This window comes from Oncorhynchus tshawytscha, linkage group LG02 (assembly GCF_018296145.1).
Source record: "Oncorhynchus tshawytscha isolate Ot180627B linkage group LG02, Otsh_v2.0, whole genome shotgun sequence".
NCBI lineage: Eukaryota > Metazoa > Chordata > Actinopteri > Salmoniformes > Salmonidae > Oncorhynchus > Oncorhynchus tshawytscha.
In genome coordinates this window covers 12,808,063-12,830,799 of record NC_056430.1, presented here as the reverse complement: position 1 = coordinate 12,830,799, position 22,737 = coordinate 12,808,063, and the positions used below count along the sequence as shown (strand labels likewise).

General features: G+C 41.4%; 2 protein-coding genes across 3 annotated transcripts; one reads left to right on the top strand and one right to left on the bottom strand.

Moving 5' to 3' along the window:
• Window positions 1-1,763: 1,763 nt before the first annotated feature.
• On the top strand, window positions 1,764-19,264 carry LOC112221598 (diphosphoinositol polyphosphate phosphohydrolase 1). 2 transcript variants are annotated; one of them, XM_024383762.2, is made up of 5 exons: window positions 1,764-2,211; window positions 3,558-3,668; window positions 14,706-14,750; window positions 14,855-14,939; window positions 15,060-19,264. In XM_024383762.2, exons 1-5 carry the CDS (start codon window positions 2,086-2,088, stop codon window positions 15,254-15,256), a joined length of 564 nt encoding a protein of 187 aa, XP_024239530.1. In that variant the 5' UTR covers window positions 1,764-2,085; the 3' UTR covers window positions 15,257-19,264. The 2 variants fall into 2 exon arrangements, with proteins under 2 accessions (XP_024239530.1, XP_024239539.1); XM_024383771.2 differs by having other exon boundaries at window positions 1,776-2,184.
• A 241-nt stretch (window positions 19,265-19,505) lies between these two features.
• LOC112221608 (40S ribosomal protein S10) lies at window positions 19,506-22,737 on the bottom strand. Its single transcript, XM_024383784.1, has 6 exons — window positions 22,660-22,737; window positions 21,790-21,939; window positions 21,240-21,414; window positions 20,694-20,780; window positions 20,070-20,125; window positions 19,506-19,592 (listed from the first exon to the last, which is right to left on the bottom strand). Exons 2-6 carry the CDS (start codon window positions 21,937-21,939, stop codon window positions 19,545-19,547), a joined length of 516 nt encoding a protein of 171 aa, XP_024239552.1. The 5' UTR covers window positions 22,660-22,737; the 3' UTR covers window positions 19,506-19,544.

Here is a 22,737-nt window from a genome sequence, read left to right as displayed (position 1 = left end):
GATTGAATGGTTGCACATTTAACATGCTGGTAGAGATGAAGTAAAACGGATTGAGTTTCACTGCATTAAAGTCCCCGCCCACTAGTAGCTCCACCTCTTAATTAGTGTTTTCCTGTTTGCTTATGGCCATATACTATGCCGTATAGAGCTCATTGAGTGCGGTCTTAGTGCCAGCATCGTTCTGCAGTGGTATATAGACAGCTATAAAAAAATATATTTATATTAAATAGTGTGCTTATCATGAGATACTCTACCTCAGGCGAGCAAAACCTTGAGACTTCCTTAGATTTCGTGAACCAGCTGTTATTTACAAATATACATAGGCCGTCACCCCTTGTCTTAGCAGAGGCCGCTGTTCTATCCTGCTGAAAAAGCTTAAAACCCGCCAGCTGTATGTTAATCATGTCGTTGTTCAGCCACGACTCGGTGAAACATGAGATATTACAGTTTTTTATGTCCTGTTGGTATGATATACATGCTCGTAGTTTGTCTATTTTATAACCGATTGATTGTACATTGGCTAATAGGACCAATGGTAAAGGTAGATTACCCTCTCGGCGACAGATCCCTACAAGGCACCAGGACCGTCGTCCACGATATCTCTGTCTTTTCCTCCTGCAAATGATGGGGATGAGGGCCCTGTAGGGCATCTGAAGTTAATATGTCCCGTCCGACTCATTGAAGAAAAATAATTCCTCCAGTACGGGGTGAATAATCCCTGCCCTGATATCAAGAAGCTCTTTTTGGTCATAAGGTTCTCTCTGCAACTGGATCCTGGACTTCCTGATAGGCGGCCCCTGGTGGTGATGGTAGGCAACAACACATCCGCCACGTTGACCCTCAACACAAGGGCCACTCAGTGGTGCGTGCTTAGTCCGCTCCTATAAGCCTTGTTCACCCATGACCAATGGTGTATAGCACTTAAGTAAAAATACTTGAAAGTACTACATAAGTAATTTTTGGAGGTATCTGTACTTTACTTTACTATAAATTATTTTGGACTACTTTTACTTTTACTTCACTACATTCCTAAAGAAAATAATGTACTTTTTACTCCATACATTTTCTCTGACACCCAAAAGTACTAATTACATTTTGAATGCTTAGCAGGACAGCAAAATGGCCCAATTCACACACTTATCAAGAGAACATCCCTGACGTGTCGACTACCTCTGATCTGACTGACTCACTAAACACAAATGGTTTTTTTGTAAATTATGTCTGAGTGTTGGAGTACGGCCCTGGCTATTTGTTATAAAAAATTGTTAATGAATTATGTCGTCTGGTTTGCTTAATAATTTGAAGTGATTTATACTTTTACTTTGAACGTGATTGCTCAAATATACTTAACTATATTTCTAAACCAAAGACTTTTACTCAAGTAGTATTTTACTGGATGATTTTCACTTTTACTTGAGTGATTTTCTATTAAGGTATCTTTACTTTTTCTCAAGTATGATAATTGGGTACTTTTTCCACCACTGGTATAAGGTAATTGAGGTAGCTATGTACATATAGGTAGTGGTAGAGTGACTAAGCAACAGGATAGATCATAGACAGTAGCAGCAGTGTAGGTGGTGACTGTGAAAGTGAGTATGCAACTTAGGTTTTAGAAGTGGGGGGACATAATAATAATTATTATTATTTAAAAGATTCTGTCGGATAAACGCTCCAAACAGCCTACCCGACCGCATGGAGGCGTCCGAGCATTCGGGTGGGTTCTGCTCGGACCCACATGCAGGAACGCCCTGAATTGCGGCCCGCAATTGCGTCCTCCGCGAAACCAGCGTCATTTTCGTAAATTCTCTACTTAGTTTCGTTTTTTCGTAATTCGATGCCGTATTCCTCAAAATAAGATACGTAATATCCTAAAGCCAATTTCGTTCAAATGTGCCATGTTACGTTGATTACGCAGTTATCTTCATAATGGCGACCGTGCTGGAGAAGCGCCTATGCTTGTGAAAATGAAGCGAATAAGTTATTTATTTTAATAAAACGCCGGGGTTACCCATAGGAGGACGTTGCATCGAAGACAGCGGCTTTCCCAGTGTTTGAATTACAGTTTTGGTCCATTGGTAGCCCGAAATGATGAAGTTAAAGTCAAATCAAACCCGGACATACGATGGGGATGGCTACAAGAAGCGGGCCGCCTGTCTGTGCTTTAGGAGTGAAAGTGAAGAGGAGGTGAGGACGAGGATGCAGGGCTATAGGGTGGGCCGCAGTTCAGGAAAACCAAAATAGCTATAGCTAGCTAGCTAGTGTTTGTCATTTGCTAATTAGGAAGGCAACTTAGCTAACTGTTAGCTACTGGTTTTGGTGTGTTGGTTTGTTTTGTTGAATCGGCGTACAGGTCGACCACCCAGGGATATCTAGCTAGATAACGTTTTGATAGCTAGCCAAATGTTGAGCTAACTAACTAGCCAGCTAACTTGGTAACTACAACGAGTGGGCTATTTTATTATATCTAGCTAGCTAGTTAACTCGTTGCGGCTAACCAAACAGTACAAATATTACTAGCTAGTTGCTTGCCACATTGTTGGTTACCTAGCCAGCTAGGCTAACTAACGTTAGCTGCTAGAGTAACATGATAACCAGTGCGCTAGTCAGCACTGTATCTTCTTGATATCTAGCTAACATATTGTTAATGCTAGCTAACGTTAATTAGTATATTTCTGGTTATAATGATCACATTAAACACTATGACAATCAATGTTTAGTAACATTGTCAATGGCTCAAAACTAATGTCGATTCGTCATTTAAAATGAATTTAGCTAGCGCCAACTACTAGTTATTTAGCAACATTTGCTAGATGAATAGCTACCGTTAGCTAAATAGCTAGCTATGGGCCTTCCTTTGCTTGGATGGGACTAGCAACAGGTAACTTGACTGGAACTACCACGACCTAACCGTGCTTGTGATCAAACTAACTAGCGACCTACCCAGTTATTCATTCAATCTAGCTAACAAATCACTTGAGTAAGTCTACTAGTTGTTTTACCTGGAGGTCAGCTAATAACACATTGCATCACTCATATGGCCCATATTATGGGTGCCAACCTGGCTAAAGACAAGTCAGTGTCACCAAACCATCTGTCATCACTGTCTGTGGTAATCAATGATTTATATAGCTCTACACACGCCATTGGTAGTAATGTGTCTTGCTTGTTTATGCGAGGGAGCTATGCCTAAATTATGCATGCATAATAACTATATGCATTAGGCCAGGGGTGTCAAGCTCATTCCATGGAGGGCCTAGTGTCTGCAGTTTTTTTCCTAATTCAATTAAGACTTAAACAACCAGGTGAGGGGAGTTCCTTACTAATTCGTGCCCTTCATGCATCAATCAAGTACAAGGGAGGAGCAAAAACTTGCATACACTTGGCCCTCTGTGGAATTACTTTTGACACGTGCATGTCAGGTGTAATTTGAATATGACTGACGTTTTCATCAACACAGTAGAGAAGTTGTCTCAACAACATGCTCTACTGTGTTTACATTGAAACCTGAAGCTCTGGATTTGATCAATGTTGATCAATGCTGTATCCTCTTGCTGCAGGTACTGTTGGTGAGTAGTAGTCGGCATCCAGACAAGTGGATCGTCCCTGGTGGAGGGATGGAGCCAGAAGAGGAGCCCAATGTAGCTGCAGCACGAGAAGTCTGTGAAGAGGTTAGCTTCTTTCCCTCTCATTTCATTGACTGTAATCATTCAAACTATATTCCCGCCCTGCATCCCCACATTTGGGGGAACCTGTAGGTGTCTTCCATAATTGTTATGGATATTAGAGATGTTGCTCTCTTTGTTTTAGGTGTGGCTTTTGGGGTAGACAAAATCAATGTTTTTTTCCCTGCGAACCACACCCCTTGATTATAAATGGCAACAAGTTGTTGAGATTTGCCAATGTGAGTAGGCTTTTTACCTTGATATAGCTTGTTGAAAGATCGACTCTACGTTTTGAGTTTCAACACGTTAATCCATGTTGGTCAAAACACATCCACTTTGGGTGGTGCAGTTGGTCTTGATCATACTCTGTTTATGTGTGCTGGGAAAATAAAGGCTACATCCACAATAGCTAAGCAGACAGGAATGTTGGTGCCAAAGGGAGTTTGGCGACTATTATTATTATTGATTTATTTTACCTCCCGCTTTGGGCTAAATGTGTCAATGTGTAGTTCATGCATGCATAATCACGAAATTCCTAGTTTTGAAAGCACCTGTTTACTGGAAGCTGTTCAGTGCCATTTCCCCCCATGGACCTACCCCTAGCAATTCAAGTTCTTGCCAATAAGCTTCAGCTCCTTGCCATTTGAGTGACAGCTAGCAAGATACTCACACAGCAGAGAGGGAGAGCAATAACATGGTGCACATATGTGACGTAGTGTGCAACTTTTGGGGACCACTTTTGGCTCCTAGCGCTACTTTCAGAACTACTGGCTAAAATGTATACAAAGGTACCAAAGAATCTCTTTAAAGGGATACTTCTGGGAGTCCCTTAATCTACCCCCCCAGAGTCAGATGACCTTTTTTTTATGTCTGTCCAGTATGATAGAAGTTAGGAGGTAGTTGTGTAGGCCAATGATAACTAGTGTTAGCACAATGGCTGGAAGTCTGGGTATGTGCTAACATTTGCGTGTGTTGACATGTAATGCAGAATGTTGCCTATTCTGTATTTCAATGTTGATGCCTAGTCACTGTAATTGAACCATGACGATTGAATATTTACATTTGAGCCCAGGGACTTTTCTTCACCGGGGGGATGAAGAGGGTTTCTCTGTTGCCAAGAAGGGCCTCTCCAACTAAGAATTAGGTTTTAGAAAATAATCAGCAGATTCATTCGATAGGGAGGTATCCCATGTCATGAAGTTTTAGTGGCGATATGAACAAAAATCCATATTGCGATAAAACATTTTTAGTTAACGATAAATAAGCGAGAAATTATGCAAAATTATTTTTGGGGAGGTGCTAGAGCTGGGCAATATGGACAAAGTCATATTGCTATAAATGTAACTATTTTGCTCAATAACATTAAATAAATAAAACATTTTCATTTACATTTACTTTACATTAGCAGCAGGGCTCTAGACAAAAATACCAGTGCCAAGTAAGATTACTGAGATGGTAGCCTATGATTTAAAAAAGTAAGCTATTTCATCTAAAATATACAGGGAATGCATTATTGTTATTTTCATTTTATTTTTGACTCTTCAAATAATTTTCCGACATATTTGTGCAGGCTGACCATATTATTCACCACCTGATGAAGTGGGAAAAATATGAATTTGTTGTTCTATAGCCATGTAGGTTAATTAATTAATCTATCAGTAAATGTAGGCTAATGTGCTGCAAAAACTTTCCAGCGCTAGGCCTAGGATACTTGATGTAGCATCTCAGAAAGTTGTCCAACAGCCAGACTGGGACAGGGTGTTTGATTTCACCACCTGATAGACAGTCTTTAGTGGTTCATTAGATAGAGAATAAAGAGCAGACTGAGCGCTGTACTCCAATCTAATTTTACAACGGGTGTAGACCTTGAAATGCAGTGAAATGCTTACTTACAAGACCTCAACCAACAATGCAGTTCAAGAAATGGAGTTAATAAAATATTTACTAATTAAAGTTTTTTTTTTTTTTTTAAAGTAACACAATAAAATAACGAGGCTATATACAGGGGGTACCGGTACCAAGTCAATGTGAGGTGGTACTGGTTAGTAGGAATAAAGTGACTATACATAGATAATAAATAGCGAGTATCAGCAGTGTAAAAACCGGGAGGTGGGGGGGCAATGTATATAGTCCGGGTGGCCATTTGATTAACAGTTTTATGGTTCACAGCAGTCATCCCTCGCAGGATGCTGATATCTTCTCCTACCCTGGCTGCTCACTGCTCAGTAAGTTAGACATAAGTCTAGCAGCTGAGCTGACATCTCTGGCTTGGCTTGCCCATTGATTTTCCGTCGGGCACAGTGTTTTGAGTGTGTAGACATCACATCAGTAGCACAGTCTCTTAAGGTGTTGACTAGGGCTGAGATTTGCCAGGGACCTCAAAATACAATATCACAATACCTGCAGTGCCTTCAGCAAGTATTCACACACCTTGACTTTTTCCAAATGTTGTTGTTACCCCTGAATGGATTAAATTGCTTACACATAATACCCTATAATGTCAAAGTGGAATAATGTATTTAAAAACATTTTTTTGACTGATTTAATTAAATGAAAAGCTGAAATGTCTTCAAACCCTTTGTTATGGCAAGCCTAAATAAGTTAAGGAATATAAATGTGCTTAATAAATCACATACTTGCCCTCTGTGTGCGATAATAGTGTTTAATGTGTTTTTTTAAACGACTACCTCATCTCTGTACCCAACAAATACAATTATCTGTAAGGACCCTCAGCCAAGCAGTGAATTTTAAACACAGATTCAACCACAAAGACTGGGGAGGTTTTCCAATGCCTCGCTAAGAAAGGCACCTATTGGTAGATGGGTTAAAACAAAAGCAGACATGGAATATCTCTGAGTATGATGAAGTTATTAATTAATTAATTAATTACACTTTGGATGGTGTATCAATACACCCAGTCACTACAAAGATGCAGCCGTCCTTTCTAATTCAGTTGCCGTAGAGCAGGTATTCCCAAACTGGGGTACGTAAAAAATTAAATATCCTTCCAGACTCATATTAAGCATCTCTAATCCAAAATTAATTCTAGCATTGGCTTCCTATTTCGCAACAAAGCATCCTTCACTCATGCTGCCAAACATACCCTCATAAAACTGACTATCCTACCGGTCCTTGATTCGGCGATGTCATTTACAAAATAGCCTGCATCCAATTTGCTGAGCAGAGTGTTGGATGCTATCATAGTGCCATCTGTTTTGTCACCAAAGCCCCATATACTACCCACCACTGCGACCTGTATGTTCTCGTTGGCTGGCCCTCGTTTCATATTCAAATCAAATTTTATTTGTCACGTGCGCCGCCACGTACAACAGTGAAATTCTTACTTTCAGGCTCTAACCAATAGTAGAATGGAGCCAAATCCACTGGCTCCAGGTCATTGATAAGTCTTTGCTAGGTAAAGCCCTGCCTTATCTCAGCTCACTGGTCACCGTAGCAGCACCCACCCCACCTGTAGCACGCGCTCCAGCAGGTATATTTTCCTGGTCACCCCCAAAGCCAATTTCTCCTTCGGCCGCCATTCCTTCCAGTTCTCTGCTGCCAATGACTGGAACGAACTGCAAAAATCACTGAAGCTGGAGACTCATATCTCCCTCACTAGCTTTAAGCACCAGCTGTCAGAGCAGCTCACAGATCACTGCACCTGTGCATAGCCCATCCAACTACCTCATCCCCATACTGGTATTCATTTCATTTATTTTGCTCCTTTGCACCCCAGTATCTCTACTTGTACACTCATCTTCTGCAAATCTTTCACTCCAGTGTTTAATTGCTATATTGGAATTATTTTGCCACTATTGCCTATTTATGGCCTTACCTCCCTTATCCTACCTCATTTGCACACACTGTATATATACTTTTTCTATTGTATTATTGACTATGTTTATTCAATGTGTAACTCTGTTGTTGTCGCACTGCTTTGCTTTATCTTGGCCAGGTTGCAGTTGTAAATGAGAACTTGTTCTCAACTAGCCCAACTGTGAAATAAAAAATTAAATAAAGTTTAAAAATTCAAACAGTCCGTTTATATTTTCCAACGGAGCTATACATTTGGGCAAGGTTTTTTTCTCACCTGAGTAGCCTCGTTTCCATTCCCAATAATACAATTAAACCATCTAGTGTTCAGTGAAATAACAACACAATGTCAAATACAAGTAGCCTTGTCAAATAATTAACATCCAATCACATTAACCGTTACTCTCTCGCAGGAATTCCACTAACGGTCCGTATGTAGCTGCTGCTCATTCCATTTGCTCGAAAATTGATAAATGGTTAAAAAAAAAAGGCCCACGTCCATAGACACATACCAGCTCTACTGGTAGTACTGCTACTACCAGCAGTACTGCACCTGTCGATGACACAAGTTGTTCTGCTTCCACGAGCACATCCAATGCTAGCATCAGTAATTCTACATTTGTTGTTAGCCCAGCTAGCATGGACACTGACAGTTGTGAATTTTGATGCAGCCGAAGAGCTACTGCCCCCTTACCCGGGAAAGCACCGAATGAACAACAGACGGGAACGTTGGACCATCGAAGAGGCGCAAATATTATGAGAACTACATTGATTTGGGGTTCACTTGTATTGGGAGTAGTGCCTTTCCTCAGCCACAGTGTGTCATATGTGCAAAAGTACTGTCTCACAACTTGATGAAACCTTGACTCTTGCGCAGACATTTAGAAACAAAATATGCCAATTTGAAAAATAAGCCACAGGGTTTTTTTGAGCGAGTATTAAGACTATTTTAGAGTAGTAAAACATGTATAAAAGCAATAGGTGCCATTAATAAGAATGGGCTAGAAGCGTCTTATATGGCGAGCTACCGAGTAATTCTTCCTGCTGCCACGGATATGGCTGGGGGAAATGGCCAAAAGAACAATAGACAATGCCATCATCAAACAGCACTGTTTCACGACGCATCAGTGACATGGCAGGAGATGTTTTGAAACAATTACTGCTTCGCATACAAGCTAGTGAATTCTATGCGTTACAGCTGGATGAGTCAACAGGCGAGGCGGGCCTGGCACAGCTCCTGGTATATGTCTGTTACATTTTGGGGGAGGTTCAATTAAGAAAGACATCCTCTCCTGCAAACCACTGGAAACCAGGACAACGGGAGATGATATTTATAAAGTACTGGACAGCTTTGTGACATCAAATGGACTTTGGTGGTCAAGATGTGTTGGTATCTGTACTGATGGCGCAAAAGCCATGACAGGGAGACCTAGTGGAGTGGTAATGCATGTGCAAGCAGTTGCTCCCGACGCCACTTGGGTACACTGTAGCATCCACCGAGAGGCTCTTGCTGCCAAGGGAACGCCTGACAGCTTGAAAGACGTTTTGGACACTACAGTGAAAATGGTTAACTTTGTTAAAGCAAGGCCCCTGAACTCACATGTATTTTCTGCACTATTCAATGATATGGGCAGGGACCATGCAACGCTTTTACAACATACAGAAGGGTGCTGGTTATCAAGGGGCAAAGTATTGACACGTTATTTTTTAAATTGAGAGATGAGCTTAAAGTTTTCTTTACTGCCCATAATTTTCACTTGTCTCACTGCTTCATTCACTTGCATGATGAGGAGTTTCTCACACGACTGGCCTATCTGGGTGATGTCTTTTCTCACCTGAATGATCTGAATTTAGGATTACAGGGACTCTCTTCTCAACTATATTCAATGTGTGGGACAAAATTAAGGATATGATTTAAGAATTTGGAGCTCTTCTCTGTCTTCATTAACAAGGACTCCAGCTTATGGACAATGTCAAATGTGATATAGCACCTGAGTGAGTTGGGTGCGCAATTACGCAGGTACTTTCCCGAAACTGATGACACAACTGGATTCGTTATCCCTGTCATGCCCTGCCTCCAGTCCACTTACCTATATCTGAACAAGAGAGCCTCATTGAAATTGCAACAAGTGGTTCTGTGAACATTTTATTTAATCAGAAGCCCCTGACATATTTCTGGATTGGGCTGTGCTCAGAGTATCCCGCCTTGGCAAATCCCGCTGTTAAGACACTGATGCCCTTTGCAACCACGTACTAGGGCCGGGCGATATGACGATATGTATCGTGTGACGATAGACGTTTTTCTATCGTTTCATATTATGCGCTATTGTTTATTTCGTTTTGCAAATCACTCTTTACGGAGATATTTTTTGTCATTTGGACGACGCTTTGCCTTCTTCCACAGGTGCCATGTGGAAGGAAATTTTCAACACAAACATGGAGGAGAGTGAATGTGGCAGGGAGACACGGAGCTCGTACCTAAAAGGGGCTACTTCGGTCGCATGGATGTGGTTTGGGTATGAGAAGTCTGACACGGACCAGAAAACCGTCTTCTGCACAATATTGCCGCAGGCTGGTCCCGACAACAGGCTCAAACACCACTAACCTTCTTTACCACCTATGCAAGAATCATGCGAAAGAGTACGGAGAGAGTCTACGGATGAGACCCAAAAAGTACACTTGAGTGCTCAAAACAAACCCCCGACTCAGACGTTGCAAGAGGCTTTTGCCATGCGGCACCCCATATGGCAAAGAATCGTGAAGATGGAAGGAGATAACCGCTGCCGTTTCGAATTACATCTGCAAAGAAATGGCCCCGTTTTACACGGTCGAGAAATGGGGGTTTCGTGAGTTGGTGCTTAACACTCAACCCAAGGTACCAAATGCAAATTGATATGTGACATGTATTAATGCCAAAATAACATGCAAAACTGGCAAGCCCCCAAAAATATACATATTTATTTTTAGGCCTATATTTATTTTGTTTGCATCTATAGTTGAAGTGTTTTCTATTTACCCCTTTAGATTTTATACATTAATATTTAATATTTTGTTACATGCTTAATTGAACATTTGCACAAAGGTTCTAAATAAAAGGGGAAATAATAGTGGTCTAAGGCACTGCATCGCAGTGCTAGCTGTGCCACCAGAGATTCTGGGTTCGAGCCCAGGCTCTGTCGCAGCCGGCCGCGACCGGGAGGCCCATGGGGCGGCGCACAATTGGCCCCGGGTTGTTTGGTTTAGGAAGGGTTTGGCCGGCAGGGATATCCTTGTCTCATCGCGCACTAGCGACTCCTGTGGCGGGCCAGGCGCAGTGCACGCTGACCAGGTGTGCAGTGATTTCTCCGACACATTGGTGCGGCTGGCTTCCGGGTTAGATGTGCATTGTGTCAAGAAGCAGTGCGGCTTGTGTTTCGGAGGACGCATGGCTCTCGACCTTCGCCTCTCCCTGGTCTGTACGGGAGTTGCAGCGATGAGACAAGACTGTAACTACTAGCAATTGGATACCACGAAATTGTGGAGAAAAAAGGGGGAAATAATCAAATATGAGTAAGTACCTTCTATTTGAGTATAATTCAAAATGTAATGCAAAAAATAGGCCTTTACATGTGGTCATTTTATATAAACTATTTATTCATTGAATTTACAGAATGCGCTATATCGATCTGTATCGTTATTGGGATATGAAATGACCTATATCGGGATATGAGATTGTGGCCATATCGCCCAGCCCTACCACTTACCTATGTGAGAGTGGATTCTCGGTCCTCACTAGCATGAAAACTAAATACAGACTATGTGGAAAGGGATTAAAGACTGAGACTCTCTCCAATACAGTTATGTGTATCCTTTCAAGCACACTTCTCATTAATCTGTGGTGAGTTATTCACAATTTTTGATGAACAAATAAGGTTTTATATGTAAGATGGATAGGTAAAGAGCAAAATGATTGATAATATTATTATTTGTGCCCTTTTCCTATAAGAGCTCTGTGTCACTTCCCAAGAGCCAGGTTGTGACAAGCTCGCACTCATTCTTATGTTTAAATGTATAGTGTGTGTGGCAGGCTTACAATGATTGCAAAAAACAACATTTGAGCGTGCGCTGACCATGGTGCTAGAGGGGGTACGCAGCTGGTGTTTGAAGGGGTACGGGACTATAAAATGTTTGTGAACCACTGCTGTAGATCAATCCATATTTATGTTCAACTGCATTGTTGGTTAGGGGCTCGTGTAAGTAAGCATTTCACTGTTGTATTCGGCGCACGTGACCTAATAAAATTTGGTAACACAATAATTACTATGGCTAGGCTAATTATACAATTAAAAACAGATTAAAACGGGCTCAAGTCAAATAGGCTACGCTTTTATAGGTATCATAGCATGTGGGGACCATGCTAGAATCAAATCCACAGCCCTACTGTCGTCAACAGCACCTTGCTCAGTCAATCCCACAGTCATAGCAACCACTGCCCGTAAACACTAGTGAATAAAAAAAATACAGATTTCCATATCAAGATATTGTTTTTGTGCTAATTTGCTGTGCCTGCACCAGAACTCCAGTATATGTCATAGCTTGTTCTCGATCTTCTTTTTAAAAACGGAGCCAATTTGTTTTCCCGAACTTTTATTCCCATGGCTGATCAAAACTCATTTTCTCATGGCTCTCTCTTGTCCCTCTGCAGCAGACATATGGTGAGCAATATGTTTTGTCATACCTTCATACCGACTTTATGCCATACCGGGATATTCCGTAATACCGACACTGAAGATAAAGGGGTGCTGTTTTCAAACCCCACTGATGCTCTGTAATCCGAAGGTTATCAATGCTAACAAGTACATGTAAAATGCGAACAATTATATTATAAATATTTTTTCTAGAGATTCTGACCTAAACAAGTAACTAAAAAAATGCTATTCACAGTTTCCTGCACGTACAAATATATTAGCCAGCAAGGCTCTTGATCCAGGAGGGGATTCTCTGTTACCAAACGAATGCTTGATTTTTGAAAGAAGCTAGATAGCGAACTAACGTTAGCTACTAAATTGGCAAACCAAAGGCACAACTGCAGAGCATTTAGCACATTTAGACAGTTCATTTAATAGTTATAAGATATCTAGCTGGCAAACATTTAGTTGTGAATTCCATACTATAATTAGATTGCCTGGTGCATGCTGCCCAACAGTGAGTGACTCAAGGCTCCGGTCTCTCGTCATAGTGTGCCTGTAAACAAACACCATGTGACACGTGACTATTAAAAGCTTCATGATAATGTGACCGCTGAAATTAAGAACTCAATGTTCTTCATTCCCTAACGTATTGAGCAAGTTGACTGCGGGTATTTACTTAAAGTAGCTATGAACATTGAAATGTATTAAACATTTAAAAGAAAGAGTTAACGGTATTGATAAAAACATCCCGTGGCTTTTTACAAATACCCCCTGTATACGTTATACCTCCCAATCTATAGGCAAGTGCCTTCCCAAAAGTACTCCGTTTGTATGATCAAACTGAGTCAACCCATCGCCAGTGCTGCTGCTGGTTTAAACCTCTTAGTGCACTCCGTTGTAATAGGTCATAACCCTCACTCTAATTCTGATGGCTATTTGACAAACCACCCAGCTTCTTATGCTGGTTGGTGTGGATTCTGGCCAGGACTGAAAGACATAAGAACAGGTCAAGGGTTATGGATCGTAGTAGTGATTTTGGGGGGGGAGGGTCGATGCAGTTACATATCGGATATAATTTGACGATAATGTCAAACAAATTGACTCCCTTTTCTTTCTTTCTTTAAGATGGAAAAACAATATTGGCGCAGCAGTCTAAGGCACTGCATCTCAGTGCTAGAGGTGTCACTACAGACACCCTGGTTCGAATCCAGGCTGTATCACAATTGGCCGTGATTGGGTGACGCACAATTGGCCCAGTGTTGCCCGGGTTTGGCTGGTGTAAATAAGAATTTGTTCTTAACTGACTAGTTAAATAAAGGTTACATTTATTTTTTTTAAATAGTCCCATTTTTTTTCCCGCACTTATTTCCATGACTGATCAAAACTGTTTTCTCATGGCTCTCTTGTCTCTCTGTATGATCACCAAAGTATCGTAATAATATCGTGTAGGGAGGTCCCTGGCAATTCCCAGCCCTAGATAGTCAAACTACAGTGTCCACATCCACTCGTCCTCAACTGACCTGACCCAGCAGAGTCCAAATAGACTGGAATGCAGCTCTAATGCTCATGTTCTTCACTCACGTTCTCATTATGATGCGGAGGGTGGCCATTTTTGATTAGAGGAGGTGGTTGAGAGGAACTGAAGTCTAAATCTTAATAATTAGGCCTAGGCTATCCAAACCCTGCCTATTTTCCAGTCAGCCCAGTGGTGTTCTTCCCCATTTTATCTGGTTGAAGGCAAGAAGAGTGTGGGATTAATACTGGGCTATACTGCCTATGGGGTCCAGGATTTTATTAATAGGCTGAAACTGGAACCCGAAGAAGATGCATACTGCTGGCATCCTCTAGTAGTATATAAACCTGGCCCAGTACCCCTCAGTCTCCGGGAGTCGTGTACAAAACTCCTTCAAAACACTGTCATATCTCCCTCACTAACTTTAAGCATCAGCCGTCAGAGCAGCTTGCACCTGTACATAGCCCACCCAACTACCTCATCCCCATATTGTTGTTTATTTATTTTGCTCCTTTGCACCCCAGTATCTCTACTTGCACGTTCATTTTCTGCTCATCTATCACTCCAGTGTTTAATTGCTGAATTGTAATTATTTTGCCACTATGGCCTATTTATTGCCTTACCTTCCTAATCTTACTTCATTTGCACACATTGTGTATACGCTTTTCTATTGTTATTGACTGTACGTTTGTTTATTCCATGTGTTCTTTGTGTTGCACTGCTTTGCTTTATCTTGGCCAGGTCACAGTTGTAAATTAGAATTTGTTCTCAACTGGCCTACCTGGTTAAAACAAAATGTAAAGGTGGGAACCTTGGTGCATTGAGGTACTGGTGTGTGCTGTTTTTGATGTATGTATTAGGATAATTGTGTGTAGCCTGTGCTACAATATGTCCTGAAGATGCCTTTCAAAAATCATCTTTCACACAACTAATTAATCGCTCATTACTGCAGTGACACAGGCCCTTACGATTGAAATAATGATGTATTAGTTCCTTAGATGTGTGTTGATTCGCTTCCTTGTTTGTTTTTTTTGTTTTGTTCAACAGGCAGGTGTGAAGGGGACTTTAGGTCGCCTAGTTGGAATTTTTGAGGTGAGTTTATGACCTTCCTAGGCATGCTTAAGGTGATTTGGGAGTGGAGAGAAATATTGACTTTGTTCTGAATTTTTAAAAGATAGTTAATGTATATCTTACAGAACCGAGAGAGGAAGCACAGAACCTACGTCTACATTCTTATCGTAACGGAGGTCTTGCAAGATTGGGAGGACTCTGTCAACATTGGTGAGTGGCTTTCATTTAAATCGGATTATACTAGATTGTTTGAATTCTGGTTATAGTTGTCTCATGTTTGTCTTACCTTGTGCTTAACTTAAATGGTGTCTGTTCATGTTCCTTTAACAGGGAGAAAAAGGGATTGGTTTAAAATAGACGATGCCATACAAGTGTTGCAGTGTCACAAGCCTGTGCAGGCCACCTACTTCGAGCCTCTCAAGGAAGGTTGCCTGACCAGCAACGGGACGCCCCTGGTGGCCACGATAGGCGGAGAACTCTCGCCCACCTACAACATCAACCAGAGCTCTGTGTCGGGTATCAGATAACTAAAACACAACGCTGACACAATCCCCAGGAGCTCTCGCCACCACTCTCTCTCTCTTACTTCTATTATTTTTTATCTCAAATACCAACATGGGTTGCCTTGCCAACTCTTTTGTGCCAGAGTTGTGGCGCAGACTTGACAGGTGTTGGCTGAAGATTCTGAAACACTTTGTAAATGTAATTTTTGACCCTTTTTTGTTATTATTGTATTGAAAATTGCATGAAGCATCCCTCACTCCCACATTCTACTACCTTAACGCGCCCTTAGCGTGGTGTTTATTGAATGCAAGAACTACTTTTTACTGTTGTGATGTAAAAGTGTATACTTAGTGCTTAAGCTCAAGGCTTTCAATGGTATTTTATGTCTTTTGGTTATTTTCTGTGAATGAATGTGGCGAATAGTGTTTTCCCTCTTAAGTATAGGAAATTCCAGCCGACCGTTGTTTTTTTTGGGTCCGATTCAGATTTCTTTTGGGGGGGGGGGTAAAATGTGCCGATATACAGTTTTTTTACAGCCGGGATGTGAGTCTCGTTTTTTCACCACACTGAATTCTCATAAATTACCATCCCAAGAGAGCAGTTGTCCGATAACTATGCTTCAAATGTTTTCATACATTGTGATAATGACCCATCATGAGAATGGCGGCAAGTGTTCAGATCAGCATGAGATTCCCATTTTTCATCTTATTTATTGAATATCGGTGGAACTTTCTTCCGATAGTGGTAAAAGGCCAATATCTGCCGATAATATCGGTGAACCGATATATCGGTCGGGCTCAATAGAAAATCTGAATGGACAGATTGTGGGACGTTACTTGTTTTGCATGAGCACTGGTATGTTTTGTCTTACACATTGGGGTGACCTGACACTGATTGTGCAGCAGGGTAGTCTTCTGTGGTAACCGAGGTCTTTGAATTATTTTCATTTAGCTCGATTGTGGTTATTGGTGTTAATATTTTGCAGGTTTCATCAGAAAGACTAGGCCCTTTTCCACATGGATTTATGACCCGATTGTCAAGTGTACATTTTCCCTTAGTCTGGAAGCTAGCCAGTCATTTCAATATTACATTTTGGGCAAGAAATATATACTATAGAAAGGTCTACTCAACTAAAGATGTAGAACAAAGTCTCCTATAGAGAATGTATTTCTCCAGTGTCTATATCTATTTTAATGTTCCCCTAGTCTGTTGATAGTGGTTCACTAGACACTGAAACAGTTGGCAGATCCCCTACCGACCGAAATGTATCCGTTTTTATCATTTGGAATTGCATGATGTGAACAACTGCAGTCTTCCTCCATGTATTTTCCAGAGGGTGAAAGGACTACTGACTGCAGTGCCATCCATGGACTGACTTACCTTCACATAACTCTTAATCACATTTTCAGATTCTCCCGACTCACCTCAGTTTATAGCAGATGTTTACATTGTTCATAGCATTTATTTATCACACCAGACAGCTAGATGGGTATTTTAGATGACTTTTCAGTAAGGTATTTTTTAGTATAGAATCTGCATCCCTGAACAAACACATGATACCTACCTGCTTGACATTCAAAGTCATGGAATCTAAAATGCTGTCTTGGCAAGATCCAGAACAAACAAGCCTTGTACAGTTGGATACCTTGTTTTTAACATGTAAAAATGCTTTTGGATAGTTTTTTGCTCTCTCTTAAACGTCTGGCAAAAGTCTCTCTAGCCAACCTGCGATACTTGCCTTGGATGTGGGGCATGGAGCAGCTGGCTTAATACTGTGAAACTGGAGGCGCTGTAGATGGCATGTAAAGCTGTTGTATTGTAAATAGTTTATTTCTGTATAGAACAAAGGTGAGTGTACAAATGACAAAAACAGTTTCTCTGACGCATTTGTGAGTGCTATATGTTGCTCAAAACATGGCTGTAGAGTTGACTCGATCCCCAAACAGGCGTTGATGTTGGTTTTGGAGGTTTTGTTGACGAGTTGCTTTGATACACAAGGGCTGGGGTTGAAAATAACTCAAATGATATAAGCAGCTGAGATGCCGCCTCAATGTTCTATGAAGACCATGTGCAACTGAGGCCGAGGTAATGAAGTGAAGTTAATCACAGTTGAACGGTTAACATACAAAGGACTCAATCCCATCGGCTTTAGCCGACATCTTCATAGCGGTTCTTTTGGTGGTGTGGAACTGCATTAGAGCTGTCAAATCCACTGGCAGCTCCTGGCATTTTACCTAAAGCGGACACTGCCATTGGCTGCACAGTCACATTAAGAGAAACCCCATGTAGCCTTGTTTACAAGTTGGAACACTGGAATGTGAGAGATAATTTACGCCTCGATTAGGCTGATAGAAATCCTTATTTTGTTTTCTGATTTTCAATTTGAGCATTATTTCTAAATAGTGTAGGCTCTTGTTCTAAGCTTCTAACGCAAGTTGGACGGGTGTGGCATTGTGACTGATAAAGAGCAGCTGCACACTGATTTGACGGCTCCAACGCAGTTGCACCTATGCAGGTGTCGGCTATTGCCGGGTAACTCTTAATCTAATTTAGGCCGAAATGTAAATTTTCCGCTGAGCACTGTTCCAAACCACTAGTCTACCATACAGCACTGCGTCGTTACGACATTATCCTAGTCTCTGACAACCAACGCTTATACTTACATGCCACTACATCTCCCCCGTCATCTCTTTTTTCCCCATAATTGTTTCAGTAGTTTATTATTCGCTCTCCAAACGGAGCGTTATCTATGTTCTCCCCAATCCCAGACTGAATGATGTAGGCCTATTCTCGAATTGGCAATGGATGTGAAATATCTTTAAGGGTGTAACTAAATTGAGTGGATGACATATCAATAGGAATGCTACAGGAATCCCTCTCACAAAGGCCTGGGACTTTGAACCCAGATTTATTGCTTTTTAAATGAGCTGCATCGAAATGTGTGGGGGGGCAAAGTCTTGGAACTGTCTAGTGAAGACCGGATCCTTTCCAATATCACCGGTCGAACCCACAGAGCAGAATACATTTAGGCCTGTATTTCAATTCTGTGGTCAGCCTCCCTCAAATTCCACCATTTTCTTTCAATAATCGAACAATTAGCTTAGAGCTGTAAAATCTGTGACAAAGGGGTTCTACTAAAAATCGGTACGAGGGCAGGCAAGCGCTGTAAAAAAAAAAAGATATTCGTGTAACAGCCAATGAATGACTACTTGTTCTTTAACCGTTGTCAATTTTAATGTGTTCCTGACAAGATGTGTTGTACATGCATACTAGCTAAAGCAGGACGTCTTATAGCTAGAGGCTCTCCGACACACTTCAGGCTTTAGTCAAGTGTATAGTTTCCCCTTTCCATATCACAATTAACTTATTTTAATGCAATGGGCAATGAAAGTTGAAGTAGACAGGGATTTATACAAGCATTTATCTTCCTAAGGGATGACTTTACACGGCACTGCTGTCAAAGCATGAAAAGTGAAAGCCTGGAGGATGAATTAAAGTAGGAAGGATGCATTTCTAAAAGGCTCAAAAGCAACCTCTGCCCCAATAGGCCATGGTCCTTCAACAAATGACATATTGGAAATCACATGACCACTGGGAAACGATTAACACCAGCTAGTGGCCAGGCAGTATTCTGCAACAACCCACGTGAAAATGTTATGCCTCAATGTTCAGTTGAGAATTCTGCAGTGTTACAATGATAACTTCATGACATAGCATTTCATTGGGATAGTGGTTAACAGCTTGATCCTTTTTCAATTGGACCGTCCAGCAATTCGGGTGATAATCCCGCTATGTACAAATTGATTAGGCAAAAATTGTAATCCGATGTGATTCAGTGTAAAAAGCTATTTGGACTGCCTAATATCTTTCCATTTCCCTCAACATGACCTCAGCCTTTTAGTTTCCCTACATATGTAGTAAAGGTGTACTTCTCTGGAATTTGATTTTTCATCATTTGGGACTGTGGAATAATTCAGTGGGCTGAAGATTGTAATAAAAATGTGCCAACAAATAAAAACACCAGTATTTCAGATCTGGATTCAATTTGCCTTCATGAACCTTCATGTCTAGCTGCTTATTCTGCTTTTAATACTTGTTGATTAACACCTGACTGAAAGACTGCACCTTGAATAACCGTAGCTAGTATAATTACTGTAGTGTGTGAATTGAGGGTCCTCATTCCACACAAATTAAATGAAATGTATATTGTGGGAAAATACATGAATCCAGAATGCCAGTATCTAAAGCACAGACAGAGAAAAAGGACAGAGCTGCGTTTTGTGTGTTTATTGTAAAGAAATGGATAGAAATTTACTCCTGAGGAGGCTGCTGTCCTCTGCCACGTCCAAATCCACCCCTCTGAAAGCAAGAGAGAAGGGTAAGCTTCCACATCACAGGACAACAGTTGGTAAGGAAAACAAAGCATAATGTTATGTTTCCAATTAATGTCCCGAATTTGTCTACCCGAATAACTTTACTCATAAGTGTTAGACCATTTCTTCTGGCTACACAAGGTATGCAGTTTTTCAAACCAGCTGATCAATTACAATTGCTCATGGTAATGTCATAGTTGAGTCTCAATATAAATGCCAACAAAATAAGAACATTCCTATTCTAGTAACAGATGTATAAAACCTTACAACGGTCGGCTATCCAATAAACTTAAAATCGTTATTTGATCATTTGATATATAGACTTGTCAGAGTTTCTATTCGACGAAATCAGGTAGGTCCCATTTTGTTTGCTTCCATTTAGGAAACGTTTTGGAACAGAATCGGCGTAATGAATACGCCCTTGCTTTGGACTACAATTACCATAAGGCAATACAGTACTTACGAATTGGAACTCTGTAGCTGAACCAGCACCTGCCTCTGCTTTCTTGTCTCCACCAGCTGTAAAGAAAAAAAACAGCTTGTAGGCCAAACATTCTTTCTCCAATAATGTTTTAAGTTATGGGTCATTTTCAATAAAAACGTCACAAGTTCGATTTGGCTGCTGGGGGCCAAGGAGACCTCATATCCACTAAAACTATTGACAACTACATGCAGTTTAAGGGATTGTTAAATGTTAACGTTTTGATTTGAATATCACCTATTGAAGATAGTCAGGACTAAAAATGTCTGATTATTCCATGCAAAACAATTGTGCAGTTAGCTCTATCATCAGAGTTACACAGCAAGTAAATGCATGCTTTTCATGATCAGTAAATGTGAATGACCATGTAATTTCTGATCGGTTGTAAGCCAAACATTTTCACCCATTCAACATCAACCTTCACACTAGTTACGCAAAGGCTGAGACAAGTCATTACTGATCACAAATGTGATCAACTACTGGAAACCAAGGCAGGGTTACCATCAGTATATTTTAAGCTACAAAGCACACTAGTCAGCAGATGAGATGACCAGTTGGCTGAAAGCTAACTTTTGGATGAGCAGGATCCTGTAACACTATACATACGTGGTGCAGCAGATCTCCTGTAATTGTCTCGGTCACCCCCATCACGGTTGAAGCGGGCGGGCCTCTCTCCCCGCTCTCCCTCCATACCTGGAAAAGAAACGACAACGCTCAGCTGAGTGGAAGGTTAAAGACGCCCAAAAACACAGGAAGGATCATCACACCGAGGTCCAATCAGCACCTAGGGCTTTAAAGCACTAAATTCAATAGTCCTCACTGTCCGGTCCTTGAGGACCAGTGTATGTAGACCTGTTCAAGCCCAGCTCTAACCCACATGATTTAACTAAATCGGCCCAAATTAAATACCACGATTAGTTGAATCAGTTGTTAGTACTGAGCTGGTACTAAAGCCAGCACACTGCAAACCCCAGGATTGGAACGCTCCAGCCCAGGTTATTGAAGTAGGGGCCTTACTAGGAACAGTAACACCAGATTCGCATTACTGTGCTGGCCTGGAAACTCTCTTTTCAGCACAGTTCCAGCAACTACAATGGATGTGTAGTACACAGCTCAGCAGTGTGAAAATGGTAGGCATACAAGTGGACATACCCTTGGGCCTGGGCCTTGCGGTCTCAGGACGCATCTGGCGGCGCAGAGTGGCAGGAACAATCTCAGGTGGAAGGTGCAGGAAGTCTCTCAGGTACTGGATACCTTCATTGGTGAGGTACCAGTAAAAATGGCGCCAGGCAAATTGCTCCTTAACATACCCAAGTGACTTCAAGGACTGAAAGACAAACATGCATTTTCTAGCCAGAGATACAATAAAGTCACAAAAATCTCAGACAAGGCATGCTAGGAAACATCTTTATGTAGACCAACTGAGTACAAGTCTGCAAATCCACATCAGATATGCATCATCTCTTCACTGTCACACTTGTAGCCCACTCACAAAATGCACCTTCAGGTCTTCACATCAACAAATCTGACTTCAGATATAACGCAGTCCTTAACTGGTTACCAAACACACTTGGAATGTTAATAGTGCAACCAGACACAGTTCATACCTGTGGACATCATGCTACTTGACACAAGAACTGCACCCCAGTCTCAAAGGGATAAAACAATGATAACTCAAAGTAGAAGCAATAGTTTCTCTCACCAGCATTGCTTTCATCACATGAAGATTGGGCACGTTCTTGTCAGCAAGCTCGGGGTGCTTAGGCAGATGCACATCTTTCTTTGCCACCATGACGCCCTCTTTGAAGAGGAGCTCATAGATCGCAATACGATTCTTCTTGGGCATCAGCATCTGTTCACACAAACGACAATGAGACAAGCGTTCGCGTGCAAGCAATATAACAGGGATGTCCATCGACCCACAATTACTGGCTGGCTTACAGTCGCCTACAAGGTGGTCACGGTTTGACCAAGATTGGGAGCCCTATGTCATCTCCCCCAGTCGGTAGCTAACCAGCTTCGTCGGGCAACTATGGTATGGGCTCATTTCCCAGATGCGGTGGGTAACAGAGACCTTTAATTAATATATATAGATATTTTTAAACAAGGCTTATACAGAGTCTAATGATAACGCCACACTTAAACGTGTATCTGTTGGATCCGGCAAAGTGGTAGCTAGCTTGGGGGCGTCAGAAAAGTTAGCCTAATGGGCGAGTAACCGAAAGGTTGGTGGATCGAATCTCCGAGCCGAAAATGTAAACATCTGTCGTCCTGAACGAGGCAGTTAACCCGATAAGCAGTCATTGTAGATAAGGATTTGTTCTTAACTGACTTGCCTAGTTAAAAAAAAAAGAAGCTATCTAGCGTTGACCAAAATGCAGTCATGCCCGGGTAGTTACCTCGACTAGCTTGTGTTTATCAGCCTACCTCTCGAGTAATACAATTATTTTTGGGGAAATGTGTGGATGTTTATAACAACGAGATACACATCTATGTAAACTGAGCGTAACAGCTTCCTACAATGTAAGATGTTGGAGATTTATTACGATATTTTTTTCCGGAATTTACTTACCTTACAACTTGCTAGGGGACCGGAGCCGGAAAGAAAGACAGAACTTGTTCAAGAGCGTTTATGCGCAGGCGTTGGACC

What these genes read in the sequence shown, in the direction of transcription:
- LOC112221598 (XM_024383762.2), top strand. Translation starts at nt 2,086, where the DNA reads ATGATGAAGTTAAAGTCAAATCAAACCCGGACATACGATGGGGATGGC. An exon ending in CGAGGATGCAGGGCTATAGG is followed by an intron (nt 2,212 to 3,557) that starts GTGGGCCGCAGT and finishes CTCTTGCTGCAG; the next exon opens with GTACTGTTGGTGAGTAGTAG. An exon ending in GCCTAGTTGGAATTTTTGAG is followed by an intron (nt 14,751 to 14,854) that starts GTGAGTTTATGA and finishes TATATCTTACAG; the next exon opens with AACCGAGAGAGGAAGCACAG.
- LOC112221608 (XM_024383784.1), bottom strand. Translation starts at nt 21,939, where the DNA reads ATGCTGATGCCCAAGAAGAATCGTATTGCGATCTATGAGCTCCTCTTC. An exon ending in CGCAAGGCCCAGGCCCAAGG is followed by an intron (nt 20,781 to 21,239) that starts GTATGTCCACTT and finishes TTTCTTTTCCAG; the next exon opens with GTATGGAGGGAGAGCGGGGA. An exon ending in CAGCTACAGAGTTCCAATTC is followed by an intron (nt 19,593 to 20,069) that starts GTAAGTACTGTA and finishes TCTTGCTTTCAG; the next exon opens with AGGGGTGGATTTGGACGTGG.